This window comes from Pollicipes pollicipes, unplaced genomic scaffold (assembly GCF_011947565.3).
Source record: "Pollicipes pollicipes isolate AB1234 unplaced genomic scaffold, Ppol_2.1 Scaffold_3087;HRSCAF=3621_pilon_pilon_pilon, whole genome shotgun sequence".
Taxonomy (NCBI): domain Eukaryota; kingdom Metazoa; phylum Arthropoda; class Thecostraca; order Pollicipedomorpha; family Pollicipedidae; genus Pollicipes; species Pollicipes pollicipes.
Window position 1 is genome coordinate 25,078,362 of NW_023596225.1, and position 20,118 is coordinate 25,098,479.

Consider the following 20,118-nt stretch of genomic DNA (forward strand, 5'->3'; position numbering starts at 1 on the left):
GGCGCAGTACAGCTCCTGGTGGTTAGCCCTCCACGCCATCTGTCCCTCCCCCCTCCCCCTCACACTGATCACTCTTCAGGCCACGTGGTGTCCAGTTTGCAATGAGCTGCGCAGTTAAAACCATCACCGTCCTTGGGCAGTGGTCTGACCGAAGTCCATGGCAAACATTTGCGCGCACATGCGTGCGTGCACGCGCGGGGCGCGAGTGTGCACATGCGGGTGGTGTGTGTATGTGTGTGAGGGGGAGGTCGGTTGTCATGGGGCCGTGATGACTGTCCGGTAACAACACCCCGAGCGTCGTGTCATCTCGGCACTGCGGCAGCCACTACAATCCTTGTCCAAACGCAGACACTTCGGCCAGTACGGGTAACTCCTGCGCTAACGTATGCGTCCAATGCGAGAAACCAGCAATACCTTAGCTGACACATCCTTGCCCGCGTCATCTCTTTCGTCACAGAGGAACAGAGACATACGAAAATCAACCAAAACGTGACTCTATTAGGGCGGTCAGAACGACACCGCTCGTGATGATCACAGTGAAGATGGCAATGTCTTGCGACGGGCAGCGCACCATTACGGATCCCTCCACGTCACTTCTACTGCGTCCGTCCTGTACCTGGCGATGGACGAAAAAACAGTGAGTCGCGCGCACACCACGGCACTACGTAACGCACGCCATGTAAGATCGTTACGTAACAGATTAGGACCGACGCGCAAACAACGGTACATTGAGTAACGATAATTTACGAAAACTTGTACATCTTCAACACATGCATAACACTCAAAAAGTACCGCCTAGTGACTTGGACATATTGGGTGGAGCACCTACGAAGTGAATGCATCACATACCTTTCATTTATTGAGATAATTGTTCAACAAACGCTTGACATTAAAACTCAGCGTTCAGCGACTCCGCCCCATAGCAACGGCGCTAAGTAGTGCTTAATTTGCGACTTAGCGTGCTCAACAGCGCAGGTTTGCCGCCTGATGTTTGACGTGAAGCGCCGAGCAACGCCGCGCTCCCGGAGCAGGGCGCTCGGCGCCGGCGGCTCACAGCATTACCTCTGCGTGCAGGACGTCTCGTCCAGAGGCGTCGTGGTGCCGGACCGGAACATGACGTACCCCGCCTGGGCAATCATCGCGCCGTTGTCGATGCAGAACCTGTGGCCGGCAGATCGGCGAGGTCAGGCACGCACCGTGCACAGAGCGCACGCGCTGTGACTCCAGCCAGCGCTTTGCGTCACTGTACGTATTCCGGATGCTTTGTTTCTGTGTTGCGTGACACGGTCACGGTGTGCACTCTACGTGACAGCGGCGCGCCTCAACAGCTGCACGCTCGTCCACGCGAGCTTTGGCAATTCCCTATTTGACTCCACAAGTCCAAACCAATTGAGAAATGCCTTCTGGTTATGTCATGACGCATGACAACAGAAGCCGGCGCCGGCTCGCCGTTCGGCTATACCTGTGCATGAGTCATTGCCGCGCACCAAACACCCAAATGTCAGACGCCAGTCCTAGCCGCCGACCGCCAGCGGGCTTTGTTTAGCATGTACCGCAGCCTTGTCAGACACTCGGACCCGAGGAGTGGCGCCAGCAGCGGGCCGGTGCCGACGCGTCTCCCCTTTTGAGCCTCGGAGCATTACGCCAGTAGCCCCTCGTGGAAAGAATACACCTGTGTATGCCCGTCCCTACTCCGCCTCTCCATACCCTGGCAACCGGTTGACACCTCCCCGCCCCGTCCCAGCAGGTGGAGCGGGAATTTTTCCGGCAGGTGGGGGGGGGGGGGGGGGATACGTCACACTAGCCCAACCGTCCGTCGGTCACGAGCCAGTCGTACGCCGCATACCGGGTCCGTCACACGTGGGCGGCATGGCGGCGGTGAGCGCGTTAGTTTTGCTGCTGGCCGCCGCGGCGCTGCCGTCGCCGGCCCGGCCGGGACCGATCCAGCCGGCGAACGCCTGGTTCCACCTGGTGAACGTCATTCGGGTGCCGTTCGTGCACGGTCGGTGGGTGACTGGCGGCCGACGGTGGAACGACAGTTCAGGTGGGGGCTGGCGCCGCCACTGGCACCCTGCGCCCCACATGTTTGTGTGAGGCGTCCGAGAGTACGGCTTCTGTGATCGAGTGGGTAGCGACCCAGCTACCAGAGGTGCGTCTGACTACGGGCACGTCGGCACCACGGACAGGCGTCGGGGAAGGGGAGGGGGGGGGGGGGCGTCAGCGTGTCTGACAGATGCTGTCGTCCGCCACCGCTGATCACAGGATGGATGCAGCTTGCAAACCAGGATGCAGTAAGTGATAAGCCACGCCGCCGACCAGAAAGCAGTGGTATGAAGCACAGACAGGACAGCACTCGCCGGCGATTCGACAACAGCCGAAAACTGGCGGTGTGGATGGCCAGCGGCTGGCTGCACTGGTGGCCAACGGACAATGACGGCGCAGCAGTGACATCAGGAAAAGGCAACGCCGAAGGAATCGACACGGAACAATACCCAGGCTATTTTGACAGTGAAATGGTGTCTTTGGTATTTGCAGTAAAGCCGTGAGAAGTGGTGCGTTCATGACGACGGCGGCAAAAGCCACTGCGAGAGGCGTCACGTCCGGGGCTCGGTCACTTGCTGCAGTGACGGGTACGTCAGCGACAGCGACGCCCCCCCCCCCGCTCTCCTCGCCCCCCCCCCCTGGCCGGCGGGCGGCCCTGCCCGGCACCATGCACGGAGCTCTGCTGCAGTGGCGGGGTACACCAGTGACAGCAGCCCCCCCCCCCCCCCCCCCGGCTCTCCTCGGACCCCACCACCACCAACGGCCGGCCGGCGGCCCTACCTCGGCGCCCGACCACGTACCGTTCGTCGGTGGCGAACAGCGTGGCGGCGCGCTCCTCGCACATGAGCCGCATCATCTCCTGCAGGCGCAGGTTGCAGCCGACGCCGCCGCAGATCAGCACCTCCTGGCTGCCCGTGTGCGCCATGGCCCGCTCTGAGGAAGTGAGGAGCAGCTGAAGGCGTTGAAGACGTGACCAGCCGCACAGCGCCCCGCGACGTGACGTGTCGCACCACGGGTAACATGACGTGACGTGGCCCAGCAGGTGAGCGCTTCTCGCTGATAATTAGGACACAAATAGAACCGACTGGTGTATGGGGATATGTACATGTGCGTACTTTGAGTGCGTTGTGCGTGTGACGGATGGGGTAATAAAACATACGGGCGAGGCGGTGGCAGTGCTCCTTTATCAACCAGATCCTACAATGCTGTGCAAAATTGATAGCAGATGCCGAAACAAAACGATGCCGAACAAGCCCCATTGTTTAAAATTAAGGGTGTTTCTTAAAGGTAACTTCATGCTCAGACTCAATGGCAGACATTTACATGAAACGATTGTATAAGCGACCTTCTCAAGTTAAATGTTTGTGTGCCTGTGTGTTTGTGTCATTGGGGCTTTACGACACCCTCAGCTGCTGCGGTCATATGGCGTCACCAGCCTCTCACCCTGGCAGAAGAGACGGGCACCGCGGGGAATAAAACCCTGTACTTTTGGCCTCCAAAGACGCGCAGTGGTTAACGCAGAGGCCTTAACCACTACACTAAACGTAACTTTAAACAGAAAGCCATCACAGTCCCGAGTCCGACCCTCACCAGTCGTCTCGACGAGCATCGCAAAGGCGGTCTCCTGCAGCGAGAAGCACACATCCTCTGGCGTGTAATCGCCAGCCAGCCACTTGGCCAGGCGCTCCTCGATGAAGGAGAGCATGCCGCTGAACGAGACGTCCATGCCCTTCACGGTGTACGGCAGGCGGATGAGTCGCTTCCCCCTGGCGACGATGCTCTCGTGTCAGACGCGAGGCCGGCGCCCGCCCTGGCAGGGACGGCGTCGCTGGGAGGGGCCCCGACTGATGCACACAGACACGCATGGGCGCACGCCCCCGGTCATGGAGTCTCACCGGTGGTCACCGAGGCGTCAAAGCGGCGGTTTTCAGAAACACTACGATTGTCCGGCTGGGATTGGTCGCAGCGCTATGTAGACCAGCCGCCTCACGAGTCACATTGGTGACAAAACACGGCGAAATGACACGAAATGACACGATCTAGCACACGGAAATGAGTGACTTCAAAAACGTCGACGCAGTGTGCAGCCTGCGGCGAGGATCGCGAGACCCCTGCGTCAGCCGACGACGGAGACGCCGCTCGTACCGCTTGGCCATCTGCTCGATGTTGTAGCCGGGACTGGGGTCGTTGGAGAGCTTCAGGAGCCGAGCGAGCCGGTCGAAGCAGTTGCCGATCGCCATGTCGATCGTCTCGCCGAAGATCTGGTAGCGACGCTGCGAGTATGCTATCACCTGCCACGGACAGACACATATCACGGCTGGGCTATCCCATATTCATCGGACTGATGGCAAAAGCATGGCGCATCAAACTTCCAGCAGTGAAAGTCGAGCCCAAATTCGTCGATTATAGTCAAATGCTTTCGAACACTCGGCTCCTGACGTCGCCAGCTATCTCGGTGACATCCCTCCCAGCACACACCAACTCATCCTCTGCAACCCCCACACATCCTCACTCATGTCAATTCCGAAGGCGACAATGCCGACCACCCAATGCTCATCTCCTAGCGGCGCAGCCCTCGGCGCGTACCTGCGTGTTCCCCCCGCTGACGTAGAGCACCGTGGGGTCGTCGGCGCCCGTCACCAGGCGCGCCATCTCGATGTGGCCGATGCAGTGGTTCACAGCCACGATGGGCACCTGCCACAGCTGGGCCACGGTCCGGGCCACCACCGCCACCGACACCAGCGGCGCCCCCATGCCCGGCCCCTTGGTGTAGCACACCACATCGATGTCAGTGGGGGCAACCTGGAAAATGCAAGGGCTGTTGCTGACATTTGCAGTGATGATGTGTGCAAGCTTATGTTAAGTGCATGGTTACAACCTGGGACAATGAAATTAAAAAAGGATGTTGCTGCAGATAAATCTCAATTTACTTCCCTTGTCACACTAACTGAAGTGAACAGTGCACCAGTACCTTCAGAAAAAAACATTTGCCAACTAAGCTGGGCCGCATTTGGTCTTACCTTTGCTGAATCTAAAGCCTCCTGAAGGACATCCAAAACATGGGCCTGATGATGTCTTGCTGTGGCACTTGGTTGAAACCCTGTGATGAAAAGGCACTCAAGTTGACAGCATGACCTTGGGATACATGTCCTACAATTTGTCCTATAGAAGCAGAGCAGTGTGACGGTAACTACGTGAAAGTGCAAGGAGTTGGCCATAACTGGCATATGATGTAAACACAATTGGAGATATAATTCTCACCTTCACCAGGAGGAGTTATGTAAGTGTGGCGGGGGTTTGAAAGAACCACACCATCCTTGATTATTCCAATTCCAATCTTGTTTGCAGAACCCTCAAATCCAATTGCCACCACCATTGTGAATACTGTTCCAGCTTAACACTTCTTAAAGTTCATTCACTGAAAAACAGAACAATGCTAGATCTGCATGTACCCCACACAGGCAACTCAGTGCCAAGAAGCAGAGGAGCTGGAGCTGAAAAACTAAAACAAACTATGAACTGAGCATGTAAAGCTACTCTTCAGAACCTGTGGTTTACATGCTCATAAATACAACCTTGTCAATTGCATGACCCTTTTTCACCACACAGTGATCTTGGTGTGATAAAGAGGTCTTTGAATGAACACAAACAATACAGGCAGCCTGGGGATCAGAGTGAAGAATAGATCAGGCTTTGGTTCACTTTGCTAGCCTGCTTTACCATAAAAGCACACATGCCGAGTGCCAATTGGATTTCATAAAATTGCATTTTGAATGCATAGCTCACCACTTGTTGTGCTACCTGCTATCATATTGTATCAAGCACCACTTCTTGGGTGCCACCAAGCATACCTGCTCAGAAAGGTGGCCATTCAGCTCTACATGAATCCATGGATGTACTGCACAACCAGGGACAGACAAGAGGGAGAAAAGGGGCCATTGTATCATCAGTGATAAGATGGGGGACCTCTGGAGCACTCAACATGCACAAATGTTGCCTTAATAATATCTTATGGGTACTGTCCTAGAGAAATTCAAATGATGAGTAATTGGTGAGGTTTCTGGAAGTGTCTAAGTGCCTTGGATTGATTGAGGTGTTTGATGGCCTGAAATGGGCCCTGTGGAAACATGTAGGTGGGCTGAGGTCAAAAAGCAATCTATGAAGCCCTAAACAAATTGTGTGACTTGTGCATCAAATGATTGGAACCCCTCAATATCATCCCCCTGACAAGCTTATGACCCTGTATCTGACCTACCTGCCAAACTGTTGGTCCAGTGTCCACTCTCAGCTACCTGAAACCTTCAAAGGCCTGAGACCTAACCATTTAGCTTGCATGAGAAAGCATATCACCTGCCAACGCCACTTCCCCGAGACATCAACTGACTAGGGTCTTGAAACTAAGTCAATCGTATTTACAAGTCGCCTGATGCACCCCCTGTCGGAGAACTTTAACACTTCATCCGTCACTCACAACGCTAGATGTCGATATGTAAAAAAAATGACTGGTTCGCGGGGTCTGCCTATAATATACCAACACTTCATGCTCCGTACCTCACCGCCGAAATTGATGACAGCTACCGGGCACCACGGTGGAAGCCCCAACAGTAGCTATTTCTAAGAACTCACCTTGGGCACTGCATAGGTTACAACATCCCGACGACCTGTGTCCGGTGTGATGTTAGGGGATTCTGGATGCAGCCTTGTATTAAAGTAAGATATTTGTATGACGTCATAAAAGCTACTTACCGGTCAGTCATTGGAATACAATTCTGTTTGTTTTCGTGCATCGTATTTTATGACGTCAAAGCGAAAGATGTTACGCAGAATGATTCTGTCGGGGAGAGTACTGTCATTTTCGTTGCTTGTCCGCCAACGAGGTCTCGCGATTCCCTTTCACTGGAGCTGTTTTTTGTCACAGACGTTTTCAGGCGGCTGGGTGGGAATTCTGTGCTGTTTGGTTCGGTGTCGGATAGCGAAATTCAGACAATGTGTGTTTCATGAGAGCATAGTTACGTGATCACGGTTTTGTTCGCCAAGTTTCTTTACACTAGTTCGTACTGCAGCGCAGCCAACTGAGATCCCCCACATAAAATAGAAGCAATGTGGAAAGTACGGGAGATCGCTGATAAAGTGTGAGTATCTTAAATATATGTTAATTTTTGGGGTTTTAACCTTCATTTTATTTTTGCATCTGATGTTTTGTCATTGATATGAAGCAGCTCACATCCTGCAAAATGGTATGACCTGCAATGAAAAGAGAATTGAGATTTGCTCATGTCATTGTTGAAATTGTAAAATTGTCTTGAAATGCTTTGGAAAGTCTAGGCATATGTTTTTGCACTGCAAACACTCCTCAGCATGGCCATCTAGGCAAAGGTACTTGACAAAATTTCCCATGTGCACCTGCAGTGTTATGAGTTCAAGTTCTGTTGTTGAGTTAATGACCCTCAATATGCCAGGAGGCACTGTTTACATGATTTTCTGCTAACAAATGATAGAAAAGGCCAAAAATCAGGAGCTGATGATCTTTTAATGTCCAGCACCTGCAATGCCTTTGTGGATATAAGTATGTTTTATGCTATTACAATGAATTAGTCTTTCTGTATGGTTGTGTTTAGTCAAGAAAGTGGATAGATCATGAAAATACACACAACAATGAAAATGTGCAGCCTATCAGGAGAGGTGCTTGGGCAGCAATGCCCCCTCCCCTATGCTGATCAGATGATGCAGGGTATACATAGTAGTTACAGTTCCAAGGTACAAGTAAAAGCACTGAAATTCAGTTCACTGAAATTCATGTGGCTAGGAGTCAAAGGGTCAAATGGGAAAAAGCCAGATGGAAGGTTGAAATGGTAAAATGACTCACAAAAGTCAGGTAGAATTAAATTTTTCAAAATTATTTTAAGGTGGTTCAAGTCATATGTAAAGTTAAAATGTCATGAATCAAAAAGAGTATCAAATAAAATTGAAGAACAGAAATCAACCATGGAAAGTAAGCAAGTGAAAGGCAGATGGGGCAGTAGTCAAAATTCAAAATAGATGGGAGTCAATCACAAAAAGTTAATAAAGCAGCAGAGCAGGCTATAAATCACTAACACTATATCACTATATACTATAACACTATATACTATATATCACTATAAAACACTAGGTCTGGTTAGAAGCTGTGGTTAGTGCAGGGCTTTTGGACATACCGGGAGCCCCTGGTTAGATATAAGCCACAGGAGGGCTAAGGGGCCTGAAGTTCTCTATCTGGTCAGGGGGGGGGGGGGCCAATGAATTGACTGCCATGAATGAGAAAAGACATAGAAGGGCAGTGCATTCTGATTTTAAGGGGCCTCACACTATTTTAAAATTACCTTTAACATATGTTTTTGTTTTTTCTGTATCCCAGATTTTTTGCAGGGTTAATTGATTTAGGTGGTTATTTGTTGCTTGGTAGCCACCCATTTGCTGATGATTGGCATCAGTAAGTTTGAAATGAGCAGCATGGTAATTCATTGGGTCTGTAATTGGACATGGCGCATGCCTCAGTTCCTTTTCTGTATATAGCAGCCTGAGCACTTACACCATCTGGTCCACACCAGCCATGTCTTGTGAAGAGATGTGGGTACTTTGATGTGCTCATGTCTGCTTATGCTTATGCCTGTACTTTATGCATTATGCAAAGCTGAATGAATTACTTGTGACAAAGACAAGACTTGGCTGTTCCTGACAAATGTGATAGATGGAAGTTCCCAGGGAAAATGGTGCCTGGCAGTTCATGAGGTATCTTTCTAAGATCTCAGCCATAAAGTAATCCCTGTTCAAGTAGGTATGGCAAATTCATCATGTCTAACTGACAAATGAATGAGGGGAGTGTAGATAAACCTGTGCTTCACAGAGGCAAGTAAAGACAGTTGGTAACAGCTCCAGGCCATATAATGTGCAACAGTCTTAATATTGATTGTGAATTAGCAGGCCTACCAATCCAGCAAAGGAACCCTTGTCTCCAAGCATAGCCACCTGATCCAGAACAGGACCTCCTGATTCCCAAAGTGACATCCTGTTCTGGAACAGGGCCTTCTTATCTGGGGGTGACTAAAAATCCAGCGCCTATGCCGTTTCAGCCAAAAAGGCCTCATTTGACAGAAAACAGGGACTCATGATTCCTGATAACTTGATTGATAACCCTTAGCTCATGTATGCATAAACACTAGTTTATAATACCCAGCTCTATTAAGCCCATCAATCGTAGTGCTGATATATATTTGGAACAGCACAGTTTCAGTGTGGCTTTCGGAGTGCGGAAGTGGCACACTCTTATCTTATGCTACTCTTATCCCATTTCTAATTGCAGCAGGGTCTTGTAAGAGGCCCCTGCTGCCATGTAGATGAGTCCCATCATGTGAGACAATGATACAAATGGGCTTTATGGCTGCATGGATAGCCCAGATGTGGCATGCAGAGGGGCCCTGCACAGCTGGTGGTGGTAGAGATGGCTGGATTGCTTTGTAACCCCACAACACTCTTAACTTTGATACCTTTTAACATTTTGTTTTGAAAATTTTTGCACTTCACTTATTTTTTGTGTGTATTTCTTTTATTTGTGCTCTTTTCAAGGACCTATTGTTGTTTTGACTGGTATTTACCCGGCTTTTATTGGTTTTAATTGTGTTCCTTTCGGCCCACCTATTGCCCATTATTTGACTTGTTTATGCCTCTCATTTGTTGTTGTATTATGTTGTTTTGTTTGCTGTTTGGATTAGCCCTTATATCATGTATTGACCAATAAGCCTTTTGAGCAGCTTAAACATATTTTGTTATAATATTTTGTTATAAGCACACTTGTACTTGCATAAGATTCTGCACAGCATGCCACTTTTTGATGCCTAGCCTTGCCAATAAAACTCCTGGATACCCTTCTGGCTTCACACACTGGAGGCTCTAACCACAGCTTTGTTGGCTGTTATTACAGCTTTATGTTGCCACCAGCTGGGTGGGGGGAGGGGGGTGATATTTCAAACAATCATGGTGGTTTGATCTACTCAACCACTTTGCTTGGTGCACTTTGCTAGCCATTAGCATGTTTCCTATCAGTGAGTGTCACAAGGTCCACGGCCTTCCCCGACTAAGCGAGGTCACGAGCCGAACAGCTAGCGCCGGCCATAGCGGCCAGCGGTGCCGGAGCGCGCGCCGGCCATAGCGGCCAGTGGTGCCAGAGCGTGCGCCGGCCATAGCGGCCAGCAGTGCCGGAGCGCACGCCGGCCATAGCGGCCAGCGGTGCCAGAGCGTACGCCGGCCATAGCGGCCAGCGGTGTCGGCCGCGCCGCCTCGTCACGTGCTCTGACGTCAGCACCCGACCGCTGACGGCTGACGCCCGAGCGACGTGTCCGACATTCATACCAGCGGGCCAAACAGCGGTGACCTCTGGCCTGTGGTGCGGCGCGGACAGCAGAATCGATCACTCAGGGTCACTGGTTCCGCGAACGTCGTACTCGTATGTTCGTAATGTTACCATGCAGCGTAGCTTGGGTCGTCGGGCACGCCGCACGCCGTGAAATGTTGCGTAACGGGAAAAAGTCACGCGCGTGGCGTGCGTGCCGGGCTTATTGACCATTCCTTCATGTAATGCAGCTATTGTCAGAGCCTTCAGTGGTGCCTTGCAAGTTATACACATGCATTTGCATTTCTATTTGGTTAATGACTTGGTTTTGCATAGTGATTAGTGAAGTGGACAGCTACGGCATTGTGCCGCATGCATGCCACCTGCAAGCGGACGTGGCACGTTTGGTCGTAACGAGTAAACATCCGCCGCTCAGGGCTCGCCTGTCGTATGACTGCGCGAACGTTTTGGACGAATGCTACCATGCGGGGGCATTGAATCCTCGCCCTGGCATGATTTTGGGATGAAAGATGCCTGCTGTTTGCTGTGGATGGGAACATTCGTCTGTTGCGCCGTTCAACTAAAGGTTGCTGTTGACGGTTGATGGTGTAACTGGGTTTTAAGGAGGCGACACCTTACGGAGCCAGTGCTTGCATGTGAATGCACTTTCGATAATTGGTGATTGCCCGTCGCAATCCATGCGTGCAAATCCGCCGCATGGATCGCGACAGTATTCAAAACACTAGAGCTATAGACGCTGGGGAGGGACTGCACATAAGCTAGTTGATTAAACCACGAAATTTTATATAACATTTTGAAAATGGCAATGGCTCACCGTGATCCACAGACAGAATCGAAGTCCGGATGTTGCCAGGCATGCCCAACCCAAAAGAGTGGTGGTACACCTCTGAGGTCACGGTCGTTTCCTTCCCCAGCACCAACATGGTGATGAACTACACGGAGGTGGAGTCCAGGGTGCGCGAGGCGACCAACGACGAGGCTTGGGGTCCCACCGGTAAGGCACCGACGCCCGCGCCGTGCGCTCTTACCGGCCCCCTCCCCCTGCTCCAGCTACTAGCCGCCGCCGCCGCCACCGCCGGACGGCTTCCCCGGCGCTGAATTGTTTGTGTTTGCCGGTTGGAACGTGTGACACCGGCTGGCTGACCGGGTCGATATGTGCTGAGTGGCTGCGGCGTTGACGGCGCGATTAACTGAGCCAGCGCCTTTCCGTCGCGAATTCCCAGCTGACCGCAGTCACGTGATGTAATACCGGCCGCGGCGGGGTGGCAGGTCCGCAGATGCAGGAGGTGGCCCAGTACACCTTCACCTACGAACAGTTCCCCGAGGCCATGGGCATGCTCTGGAAGCGCATGCTGCAGGATAACAGGTCCAACTGGCGGAGGACGTACAAGGTCAGTGGTGAGCGACGCGTCCGGCTGAGCGAGCCGATTTGTGCTCGTCGCGTGTCGGCCGGATCATGTTTGAAAAGGCATTGACATGTGAACCGTTATCTTCCCACGCGGCTGATCGTAATCCCGCGCTGAAAAGTACATAAGCGCGGATGTCATCGTGCAGCAATAGCTGCAGTGATAGCGTTGTTGGTGATGCGTTTGACGCTGTCGGGCCTCGCCAGACGTCGTTCGAGTCGTACGGTTCGCGTGCCGAAACACTCAGCTTCGCGGGTTCGCGCAGGGGTCGCCTATCCTCACCCGACGCGGTCCCGCCGAGAGCGGCCCGCCCGGTGACGGGCGCGCGTCTGTGTCGGCGCGGCCCGGTGACCGGTGTGTGCCTGTCGGCGCGGCCCGGTGACCGGTTTGTGTCTGTGTCGGCGCTGCCCGGCGACCGGCTGTGTTTCTGTGTCGGCGCGGCCCGGTACCCAGTGTGCGTCTGTGTCGACGCGGCCCGGCGACCGGCTGTTTGTCTGTGTCGGCGCGGTCCGGTAACCGGTGTGTGTCTGTGTCGGCGCGGCCCGGCGACCGGTCATGTGTGTCTGTGTTGGCGCGGCCCGGTGACCGGCCGTGCGTCTGTGTCGGCCCGCCTGTGGTGACCGGCCGTGTTCGGTGGCACCGCCAGTCGCTGCTGCTGTTACACTACCTGATCCGGAACGGCTCGGAGCGTGTCGTCACCTCGGCGCGCGAGCACATCTACGACCTGCGCAGCCTCGAGAACTACACGTTCGTCGACGAGTTCGGCAAGGACCAGGGCATCAACATCAGGTCAGGCGGCGGTCGGGTCGCGTGGCGGCCGGCGGACCCGTGCCTGGCGCGACCGGCACTTGTGTGCGGGTACGCGCGGCAGGCTGGGCTCGGATCATTGCTCTGTCACGGAGACGACAGGCGGACGTTGTTGGATCTCGTGGCCTGTAATGTGTTATGGGGGGACAAATTGCCAGGGGCAGATAGCGGGATGTCGTTTGAGCCGTACATCCCTTCAAATGCAAGTGTATAATTGTATCGTTGATTTTTGCGATTATTTTGGTGTTGGACTTGATAGTGAGCCAGCCCGATTGGACTGGACTGTGCTGAGTTATATCTGTCCACTAACGATCTAGCTGAATAGTTCATCTGTCTGATGTCATGGAGTATGTCTCCTGGGTTGAGCACAACTTCAAATCTTGCGCGCCGTCCAATGTAATCGTTTGCAGCATTACAACGTCATAGAACCAACACCCTATGGTATATTAAACGTCGTTTACAAAAAAAAATATTTGAACTCACAGTTCCTAACATTTCAAACAGCTGTGTGCTGAAACGTCACCCACTGCTCTGTGTGATTCCAGGCACAAAGTGCGAGATCTGATTGACTTTGTACAAGACGACGACCGCTTGCGCGAAGAGCGGAAAAAGTCGAAGAAGAACAAGGACAAATATATCGGCATGAGTAGTGAGTCGACCGGCTTCCGTTCTGAATGTTAGTATCGTCTGATTTTTTTTCCTGTCGCCTCGGCGCCTGGTGCTCGCCGGTACTTTCGCCTGAAAGGTATTTTGAGCCGCGTCCGCTTGGTCACCGCGCGCTAACTGCGGTTCTCGGGCCTCCTGTATTGGTCTTGTCTGCGGGTAAAGCAAGCGCGGGATGGTAAACAGACGGCACGCCCCTTGCGTGGGATCGATAGCCGCCGGATGACGCCATGATGGGCAGCTTCTGGACCGTCACGCTCGGTACGTATCACGCACATCATGCTGGGAGCTAACCTCGTGAGGGGGCACGTGTAGCTAGTCGTGTCGTCTGCGGCGCAGTCTGCCTGGGCTCGACGGCCGGCGGTATGCAGTCTGGCACGGTCGGCTGTTGGGCGCTTGTTCATGGCTGTTGTCTGGTGGTTGTCGCTGCGGATGGCGGCCGCGCCCTGCCTGGCCGTTGATGGAGGTCTGTTGACCGGAGGCGAGAGGAGCTGCTGTACTGGCTTGCTCTGCTCTCTCTCCCTCTGTGTTGTGCCGGTGGGGCTGTCGTTCACAGCGTGCTTGCCTTGTCATGTCGATGACTTCCGGTCTTTGGGCGCCTCTGGCAAACCTGTGCATACCTCACGTACATGTCAACGCATGTGTGGATTTCAGCCCAGTTTTAGCCACCCCACCTGTCGGCATGCCTGCAGGAATGAACATGCAGTGCACCTTAACTTTCAAAATAAGGTCAAAATAAGGCACCGTCCGGCAGCCGGCGCCCCGTAGAGTCCTGCATGCGGGACCGGTCTTTTGGTACACTGTGCCGTCCTGTCCTGACACGGTCGCCACTGAAACATCCCGCCGTGTTCTGGTGAGCCGCCGGCTCCGCCGGCTCCGCGGTCACGCTCGTCGGTCGGCCGCCCGCAGACTTCGGCAAGGGCTCCTCGTACGACTGGGACCAGCCCAGCTGGCGCAAGGGCCGCTCGGACTGGGAGGACGGCCGCAACGGCGACAGCAAACCGTACTCGGACTCGCGCGACGCCGACAGCAACAGGTGAGGCGCGACGGCGGCCGGCGGCGTCGCGGCCGCGCCCGGCCCGATGGCGCCGGCAGCCGACCTGCTCAGCCGGGGCCGGCGGCCGTCGTCGGTCGGGGCGCTCTCTGCTGTCGAGGGTTTGAATTGCAGATTGACTCAGGGCTTGCTGGTCGAGCGGAATTGCCTCGTAATCTAACCGTTGCGTAATGGTGGTAGTGAGAGGGAACGGGAGCGTGCCGGGTTGATCACGTGCTGTGCGAGGATTCCGTACGGGCCGCGCTATGGTCATTGTACTGTTCAGTAGAGTCGAGCCGAGCCCGCCGTCAGCGAGCGGCGTCCAGGGCCGGCGCCGGGGCCTGCCATGTGCCCCGAGCTCCGAGCTCCGGCCCCGGTGACGCCTCGCCTCGCCGGCAGTCTGGGAGAGCCGGACGACTCGGACCCGGAGGTGCGCGCCCGCCAGTTCTCCGACACGTCGCCGGCGCCGGTCAAGGCGCGCCGCGGCGCCGCCGCCACTGCCAAGCCCGCCAAGACGGCCGCAGCACAGGCCAAGGTACGGGTCGCGTCGCGAGCCAGCCGCGGACACCCGTATGACACCTGTTGTAGGCCGAAAATGATTAGTTTCAGATGATATGTAGAGCGGTGCGTCCAGCGGGCCGTGTATGGTTGTATTTTGACAGCATTTTGTGGTTCTTTTTGAGGAGACAATGTCGCTGTTGCCCAGGCTATGATACGGTTCATTCATGGGACAACGACACACGGGATGACCGTCGAACGTTGCTGCCGCGTGCAGACCACGGCCATCTCCGCCGCTCCGTGTGACCTGTATGGCCTGGAGTCTAGCCCGTCTGACGCCGCTCGGCCGCCGCGCTGACCGGGACACCTCCGGCAGACGGACGCCGGTCAGAAGCCGGAGCTGCTGGACGACCTGTTCGGCGGCTCCGACGGCGACGACTTCAACCCGCGCGCCGGCGACGGCGGCTCGGCCGGACGCGCCGGCGGCCAGTTCAGCCAGTTCGTCGCCGCGCCGCCGCCGTCAGCCTCTGCCCAGTGAGCCGGGACGGATGGACGACAGCCGGGGTGTGGGCGAGGCTCCCAGTCCGTGCAGGCAGGGGGTGGACTACCTGCTAGTGCGTTGGGAACATGCGGCCGCAAAAGGGCACGTGACGCCTGACAGGGATATGCTTCGTCTTCAGCGGGGCTCCCGCATTGTCACTTTGTCTTACTGTAGTCGCATGTTGCTACCATTTAACCGGCAGCCGAATTTCCAGGCTGCAGGACGCTAGAGTTACAGCTGGGCAGCGTACCGATTCGCTATTCACTAAACTCAGTTCAGCCAGCGTCAGTCGTGCCCGTGTCGACTGAAGACCGCGCCGCTGTCCCCCTGACCTGACCTGACCTGACCTGACCGCGGCCGTCCGTCGCCGCAGGCCCGGCTCGGACGGGTTCGCCGACTTCGCCAGCGCGTTCGGCGGCGGCGGCGGTGGCGGCGGCAGCGCGCCGCTGCCGGCACCGCCCGGGAGCCGGTCGAACGCCGCGCCCACAGCTCTTACCCCGCCGCAGGACCTGCTCGGAGGCCTGAGCCGTGAGTATTGCCGCTGGGCATGTGAGGTTCCCGTTGGACGTCTTGGTCCCCGCCGCTTCCCCGCTCTGTTCCGCCGCTTCCCTCACGCCTCCCCGCTCTCCCCCGCTCTGCCCCGCTACCTCACCTGCTCTGCTCCGCTGTCTCCCTCGCGCCTCCTCCGCTCTGCTCTGCCAGCTCTCACGCCTCCCCGCTCTGTTCCGTCGCCTCCCTCACGCCCCCTCCGCTCTCCCCCACTCTCCCCCGCTCTCCCCCGCTCTGCCCCGCTACCCCACCTGCTCTGCTCCGCTGTCTCCCTCGCGCCTCCTCCGCTCTGCTCTGCCAGCTCTCACGCCTCCTCGCTCTGGTCCGCCGCCTCCCCGCTCTGTCTCGGGCCCACTCCGACGCTGTGCGGGCCTCACACAGTCCGTCCTGAGGCCGTCGCGCTGAACCTGCCGCGCCGGGTAGTCACCAGTAGGCAGTTCAGCCCTTCCCGTCACTGTTCAGTCCCTGCAAAACGTACCGGTTCTCCCTATTCCTCCCCAGTCCCCTGCGTCTGCCTACATCCATCCGCCGTCGCATGCATAAGCCATCCTCACAGATGCCCCGAAGTCGAGGCGCTGCTCTCAGTCCACCGTGTCCTCGCCGCTCCGTGCTCTCCAGTCACTGCTCTTTGGCCAGGCGACGCGCTCCGCAATCCACGGCGGTATCCCGTCTGATCAGCTGATACCTCCCGGATCCTGCAGCAGTATCCCGTCTGATCAGCTGGTACCTCCCAGATCCTACAGCAGTATCCTGTCTGATCAGCTGGTACTTCCCAGATCCGGCACCGGTATCCCGTCTGATCAGCTGGTACCTTCCGGATCCTGCAGCAGTATCCCGTCTGATCAGCTGGTACCTCCCGGATCCTGCAGCAGTATCCCGTGTGATCAGCTGGTACCTCCCAGACCCCTGAGCGGTATTCCGTCTGATGCGGTACCTCCCAGACCCGGCAGCAGTATCCCGTGTGATCAGCTGGTACCTCCCGGATCCTACAGCGGTATCCTGTCCGATCATTTGGTACCTCCCAGACCCTGCAGCGGTATCCCGCCTGATCAGCTGGTACCTCCAAGACCCGGCAGCGGTATCCTGTCAGATCAGCTGGTACCTCCCGCATCCCGCAGCGGTGTCTTGTCTGATCAGTTGGTACCTCCCATATCCTGTGACAGTATCCCGTCTGATCAGTTGGTACCTCCCAGACCCCGGAGAGGTATCCCGTCTGATCAGCTGATACCTCCCAGATCCGGCAACGGCCGCCTGCCTGGCTAGCCTTCGCGTCTCTGGACCCTTAGCGGCCTGCTTGCCGCCTGGTTCTCCCCCCCCCCCCTCACGGTCTTGCCTGCGGGAGGGGGGGGGGGGGGGGCTGTCGCGTGCGCCGTTCTGTTGTCACTGCGGAATCACCTAAAATCCCGAGCACACTGCCCCCACGTCGCTATAGTCGTTCTGTTGCTGTATTATCTTACATCCTAAATAATAGTTTGCACGGTACTTTTCGTGACTGCACCACACCGTTTGCTCTCGCTTCGTCTCCGGCCGGCAGCAATGTACAGTGTCTGCACGCCTTGCGCCTGCACCCGCATCAGTAGAGTCTGTGTGCCCTCGTAGACGCGCCGGCGGCGGCGGCGGCGGCGGCACCACCGCAGGATAACTCGAGCCTGCTGATGGGCCTGACCCTGGGCCCGCCGGCGCCGGCGCCGGCGGGCGCGCCGCTGATGGCGCCCCAGGCGCAGCAGCCCTCTCTCGACCTGTTCGGATCGCCGGTCGCGCAGCCGCACGCGCCCTCTTCTCTTGCCGGTGAGCGCCCACGCCGTCTGCGGCAGCTGTTGACTGCCTGCAGACGCGCCGCCTGGCTGCCGTGTTTAATTTGGCGGTGATCGGCTGATGTAGCAGTGCACTGAGCTTCGTTTGTGTTTTTGGTGTGATACCACCTTTTGGATATCCTCGTGCTGTTTGTCTTAAATCCGGACTCTGAACATGAAGGCGCTGCATTTCCGACCGCAGAAACGGCACGTTTCTGAAGCTTCGCCCCCACATTGTATGGACCCGGCTGGGGTGTTGACCCGCAGATTGGGTACACTGCGAGCGCTCAGTGCCAGCGGCGATCATTCTCTGCTACCGTCACACGCTACGGTCGCGACGTTGAGTGCTGGCCAGTGGTATCGGTGCTAGCCAGCACTCAGTTAGTTGTATGCTGTCTATGTGGAACTTAGGCATTGAGTGGTGGACGCACTGAGAAGCCAATCTTGCGAAGCGGCCAAAGCACTCAAGAGGACGGCTTCGTCGATCGCGTCTCATCCGTTGTCGTCCGTCGGCCGCCTGTCGCGTATCGTCAAGACCTCGCCAAAGCGTGCCTCGCCGGGCCGACGAGCGCGGCCGGTGGCGGCGGCGGTGGCGGTGCAGCCCGCCTGAGCAGCGGCCGTCTGTGTGTTGCAGCGGCGGCCGCGGCCGAGCAGCTGCGCCTGCTGCAGCAGCGGCTGAAGACGGGCCGTGGGCCGGCGGAGCTGGCCGCCTGGCTGCCGGGCCCGGTCAGCCCGCAGCGGCTGGCGGGCTGGGATGCGCCGCCGCCGGCCGCCGCCGCCTTCCTGCGCCTGCACTGGCCCGAGGCCGTGAGCGCGCTGCTGGGCCGCGTCCGGCCCGGCTGGCCGTCGGCCGAGCAGCGCGCCACGCTGGAGGAGCTGCTGGAGCGCGGCCCTGCCGACGGCACGCTGCGCGCGCTGCTGGACGCCGTGGAGGAGCTGGAGCCGAGCCAGCGGCGCGACGAGGCGCTGCGCTGGCTGCAGATGCTGCTGGCCGGCGACGCCGTGCCGCTGATGCTGGCTTGGTTGAGCGTGGCCGGGCGGGAGGAGGAGGAGCGCGCCGCCGACTTCTGCCGCCTGCTCTGTGCCGCGCCCGATCGGCTTGCCAACCGGCTGCAGCTGCAGACGCCGCCGGGGCTTGGCTCGGCCGCGTTCTCCGCCCACGTCGGCCGACACGTGCTCTGGACGTTGTGGCTGGTGCGCGAGGCGCTGGCGCACGAGAGTGAGGCGACGGTGGCGCCAGCGGCGCGGCTGCTCAGCCAGGCCTGCCGCGCCGGCCTGGCGCAGCCGGCGCTGGCGCGCGTGCTGGCCGCCCTCCTGCACTACACGGCCGGTGACTTCCTGTGGCGCCGCGTGTCGGCGCGCTTTGTCGCCGCGCTGGCCGACCGGGCCGCTGAGCTGCTGCTGGAGGCGGCACTGCTCGGCGCGGCGCGACCTGAGCAGCTGGAGCACCTCTGCGGCCGTCAGCTGACCGCCAGCCCCCGCCACGCGCGCCTCCTCACCACCAAACTGGCGCTGTTCCGCATTCTGGACGCGACCGCCGCTCGCAATCTGGCCGGGTACCTGGCGGCGGCGGCGCCCGACCAGCTGCTGGAGCTGCTGTGCTCGGCGCTGGCCGTGTGGGCCGACGGCAGTGCGCTGCGCCACACCACGCCCGAGCGCCACCTCTATCTGAGTCAGGTGGCCGTGGCAGGCCGGCTGCCGGCTGCCGGCCGCGCAGGTGGCTGCGGCGCGGGCGCGCGCGCTGCCGCTGCTGATGGAGGGCGTGCCGGCGCACCTGGAGAGCGCCAGCGGCCGGCTGCGCCAGCTGGGCGTGTGCGCCGCGCGTCTGCTGACGGCGCGGCTGGCGGCCGAGCTGCCGCCGCTGCAGATCGAGTACGAACGCACCGCCGAGGTGGAACAGCTGGAGCGGGCCGCCGCCGAGCCGGAGCCGCCGGCTGACGAGGCGCCCGCCGCCCCCAGCTATGATGACTTCGTGCGCGAGATGACGGAGGCGAGGCGGGCGGGGGCCGACGATCGCGGGAAGACGTCGGCCGTGGCGGCGGTGTCCCGTGGAGTGGCGAGCTCGTCCGCCGCGCCGCTGGCCCCGACCTCAACCTCGACCCCGACCTCGACCTCAACCTCGACCTCGACCTCGACCTCGACCTCGACCCCGACCCCGACCCCGACCCCGACCCCGACCCCGACCCCGACCCCAACTACAACGGTGCCGGAACTCGACAGCGACGATGACCTGGAGCCGTTCGACTTGTCGAACGACGCGCCACAGTCGGCGACGGCGCGGCCCGTTTACGCACGTGACCTGCCCGAGGCGCTGCTGGAGGCGGAGGACTGGCAGCGGGCGGCGGCGGCACTGGCGGCGGCCGCTCCGCTCATTCGCCGCCAGCTGGGGCCGCGCGACG

General features: G+C 57.7%; 2 protein-coding genes across 7 annotated transcripts; one reads left to right on the top strand and one right to left on the bottom strand.

Moving 5' to 3' along the window:
- Nucleotides 1-478: 478 nt before the first annotated feature.
- On the bottom strand, nt 479-6,875 carry Tcs3 (Probable tRNA N6-adenosine threonylcarbamoyltransferase Tcs3). Of its 6 annotated transcripts, none has more exons than XM_037213144.1 (9): nt 6,790-6,875; nt 5,305-5,461; nt 5,064-5,143; nt 4,630-4,845; nt 4,189-4,334; nt 3,634-3,809; nt 2,844-2,976; nt 1,063-1,161; nt 479-616 (listed from the first exon to the last, which is right to left on the bottom strand). In XM_037213144.1, exons 2-9 carry the CDS (start codon nt 5,417-5,419, stop codon nt 574-576), a joined length of 1,008 nt encoding a protein of 335 aa, XP_037069039.1. In that variant the 5' UTR covers nt 5,420-5,461; nt 6,790-6,875; the 3' UTR covers nt 479-573. The 6 variants fall into 6 exon arrangements, with proteins under 6 accessions (XP_037069039.1, XP_037069036.1, XP_037069034.1 ...); XM_037213141.1 differs by lacking the exon at nt 6,790-6,875 and adding an exon at nt 6,670-6,735; XM_037213139.1 differs by lacking the exon at nt 6,790-6,875 and adding an exon at nt 6,595-6,674.
- Nucleotides 6,876-6,913: 38 nt separating this feature from the next.
- lqfR (clathrin interactor lqfR) lies at nt 6,914-17,802 on the top strand. The gene is made up of 10 exons (XM_037212732.1): nt 6,914-7,175; nt 11,344-11,423; nt 11,699-11,820; nt 12,482-12,624; nt 13,188-13,291; nt 14,215-14,341; nt 14,738-14,873; nt 15,213-15,370; nt 15,751-15,803; nt 17,741-17,802. Exons 1-10 carry the CDS (start codon nt 7,144-7,146, stop codon nt 17,800-17,802), a joined length of 1,017 nt encoding a protein of 338 aa, XP_037068627.1. The 5' UTR covers nt 6,914-7,143.
- Nucleotides 17,803-20,118: the final 2,316 nt, after the last annotated feature.